This window comes from Scylla paramamosain, chromosome 40, assembly GCF_035594125.1.
Source record: "Scylla paramamosain isolate STU-SP2022 chromosome 40, ASM3559412v1, whole genome shotgun sequence".
Classification (NCBI taxonomy): domain Eukaryota; kingdom Metazoa; phylum Arthropoda; class Malacostraca; order Decapoda; family Portunidae; genus Scylla; species Scylla paramamosain.
The window spans coordinates 12,614,104-12,616,603 of NC_087190.1; the positions used below are offsets into that span (position 1 = coordinate 12,614,104).

General features: G+C 63.4%; 1 protein-coding gene across 2 annotated transcripts in view; it reads left to right on the plus strand.

Annotated features, from left to right (window-relative positions):
- Positions 1-2,500, plus strand: part of LOC135092464 (frizzled-8-like) — a 22,579-nt gene that overhangs the window by 19,015 nt on the left and 1,064 nt on the right. For both annotated transcript variants that reach the window (XM_063990978.1, XM_063990979.1), the window contains exon 2: positions 585-2,500. This exon is cut by the window's right edge and continues 1,064 nt beyond it. In XM_063990978.1, coding sequence (XP_063847048.1) covers positions 1,064-2,500 — 1,437 coding nt within the window. In that variant the 5' untranslated portion in view covers positions 585-1,063. The remainder of the gene's footprint in view (positions 1-584) is intronic.

Below are 2,500 nucleotides of genomic sequence, written 5' to 3' on the forward strand. Positions count from 1 at the left end.
GAGAGAGAGAGAGAGAGAGAGAGAGAGAGAGAGAGAGAGAGAGAGAGAGAGAGAGAGAGAGAGAGAGTAGGGTGTGTCTCTTCCAAACTGTGGAAGTGAGTGTGGTGCTGAGTGTGGTGGTGGTTGTGGTGGTTGTGGTGGTGGTGGTGGTGGTGGTGGTGGTGCTGGTGTGTGTATGTGTGTGTGTGTGTGTGTGGAAGAGTGGAAGGCATTACATACATACATACATACATACATACATACATACATACATGCATTCACTGTGCTCTTGACCAATGTGTGTGTGTGTGTGTGTGTGTGTGTGTGTGTGTGTGTGTGTGTGTGTGTGTGTGTCTGTGTGTGTACGTGTGTGCGTGTGCGTGTGCGTGTGCGTGTGTGCGTCGGCCTGTGTTGATCAATAACCATGCTGGCGGGGTCCTCTCGCTCAATAAAATCGTGCGTGTGTCTGTGTACGTGTGTGTCCTTACGTGTACGTGTGTGTGTGTGTGTGCGTGTGTGTGTGTGTGCACATGACCTTGCTGGAGCGTGAGGCAGGGCAGGTCAGGCGAGGCAGGCCGTGACCTGACGGGACTCTTTTGTTACAGGTCAGTGGGAGGCCCCAGGCGGAGTGAGACGCGCGCTGTGATTGGTCCGTCTGGCAGCTGCGCCGTCGCTGATTGGCTGGCGTGCGTGGGTTGTTGGGGGCTGCGGGGCCAGTTAGGGGGTGTTCGTGACGCCCACACACACACACCAGGCTGGCGTGTGGGGGCGTGCGAGGCTGAGGGTGTGTGGTGGTGTGGTGTGGCGAGGCAGGGGCGGCAGGGGCGGCAGGTACGCGGCCCCCTGCGTGGTGTGTACCTGCGTCCCCTCGTCCCCTCGCGCGGGCCGCCGTACGCAGGCTCGCCACTCGTCAGTGTGCTCCGGAGGGTCCCCGCGCGTGGAGGCAGCAGTGCGGTGCGTGGCGGCGGCCGGCGCTACGAGATGGTGTGTGTGCAGTAGTGTGTTGTGAGCCGCGCGGTGCCGCCGACTATGTGAGCCAGTGCCCTGACGCCCGCCGCCCGCCCCGCCGCCCTCAGCCCCAGCCATGGCCAAGTCCGTGTGCGTGTCGTCCGTGCTGCTGCTGGTGGCCACGCTGGCGGGCGCCACCGAGGGCGAGACGGCCAAGGAGTCCCGGTGCGAGGAGATCACCATCCCCATGTGCCGCGGCATCGGCTACAACAACACGTCCATGCCCAACCAGTTCAACCACGACAGCCAGGAGGAGGCGGGCCTGGAGGTGCACCAGTTCTGGCCGCTCGTCGAGATTCTGTGCTCGCCGGACCTCAAGTTCTTCCTGTGCTCGGTGTACGCGCCCATCTGTATTGACGACTACGACAAGCCGCTGCCGGCCTGCAGGAGTGTCTGCGAGCGGGCCAAGGCAGGCTGCGCGCCCATCATGCACCAATACGGCTTTGAGTGGCCTGAGCGCATGGACTGCTCCAAGCTGCCCGAGTACGGCGATTCGGACCACCTGTGCATGGACAAGAGCAACGGGTCGGCGCCGGAGCGCAAGACCAGCAAGATGTCCACCACGCTTGACAAGGAGTGCGAGGGCAAGAACTCCCGCTACTGCCACGACGCCTGCCAGTGCTCGTGCAAGCTGCCGCTGGTCAAGCCGGACGCCGTGTACCGCCACGCCGGCAGCGCCAACCACTCGTTTAGCGTGGGCCCCGTGGCGGACTGCGCGCTGCCCTGCCACGCCGTGTACTTCAACCCCGACGAGCGCACCTTCGCGGGCGTGTGGGTGACCACGTGGGCGGTGCTGTGCGGCGTGTCCACGCTCACCACCATCACCACCTTCCTCATCGACATGGACCGCTTCAAGTACCCCGAGCGGCCCATCATCTTCCTGAGCGGGTGTTACTTCATGGTGTCGCTGGGGTACGTGATCCGCCTCGCCGCGGGGCACGACTACGTGGCGTGCGACGGCAACATGATCATCTACAACTCCAACCTGGTGCGCCACAACCCGCACGACTCGGGCCTGTGCAACACCGTGTTCCTGCTGGTGTACTTCTTCGGTATGGCCTCCAGCATCTGGTGGGTGGTGCTGGCCTTCACGTGGTTCCTGGCGGCGGGCCTCAAGTGGGGCAACGAGGCCATCGCGGGCTACTCCACCTGGTTCCACCTGGCGGCGTGGCTCATCCCCACCATCCAGAGCATCGCGGTGCTCATGACGCACGCCGTGGACGGGGACGCCGTGGCGGGCATCTGCTACGTGGGCAACCAGGACATCACCAACCTGCGGGTGTTCGTGCTGGCGCCGCTCTTCGTCTACCTGCTGCTCGGCTCCTGCTTCCTGCTGGCAGGCTTCGTGTCCCTGTTCCGCATCCGCAACGTGATCAAGCAGCAGGGGCGCACCAAGACGGAGAAGCTGGAGAAGCTGATGATCCGCATCGGCGTGTTCAGCGTGCTGTACACCGTGCCCGCCACCATCGTGCTGGGCTGCTACGTGTACGAGCAGCTGTACGTGGCGGAGTGG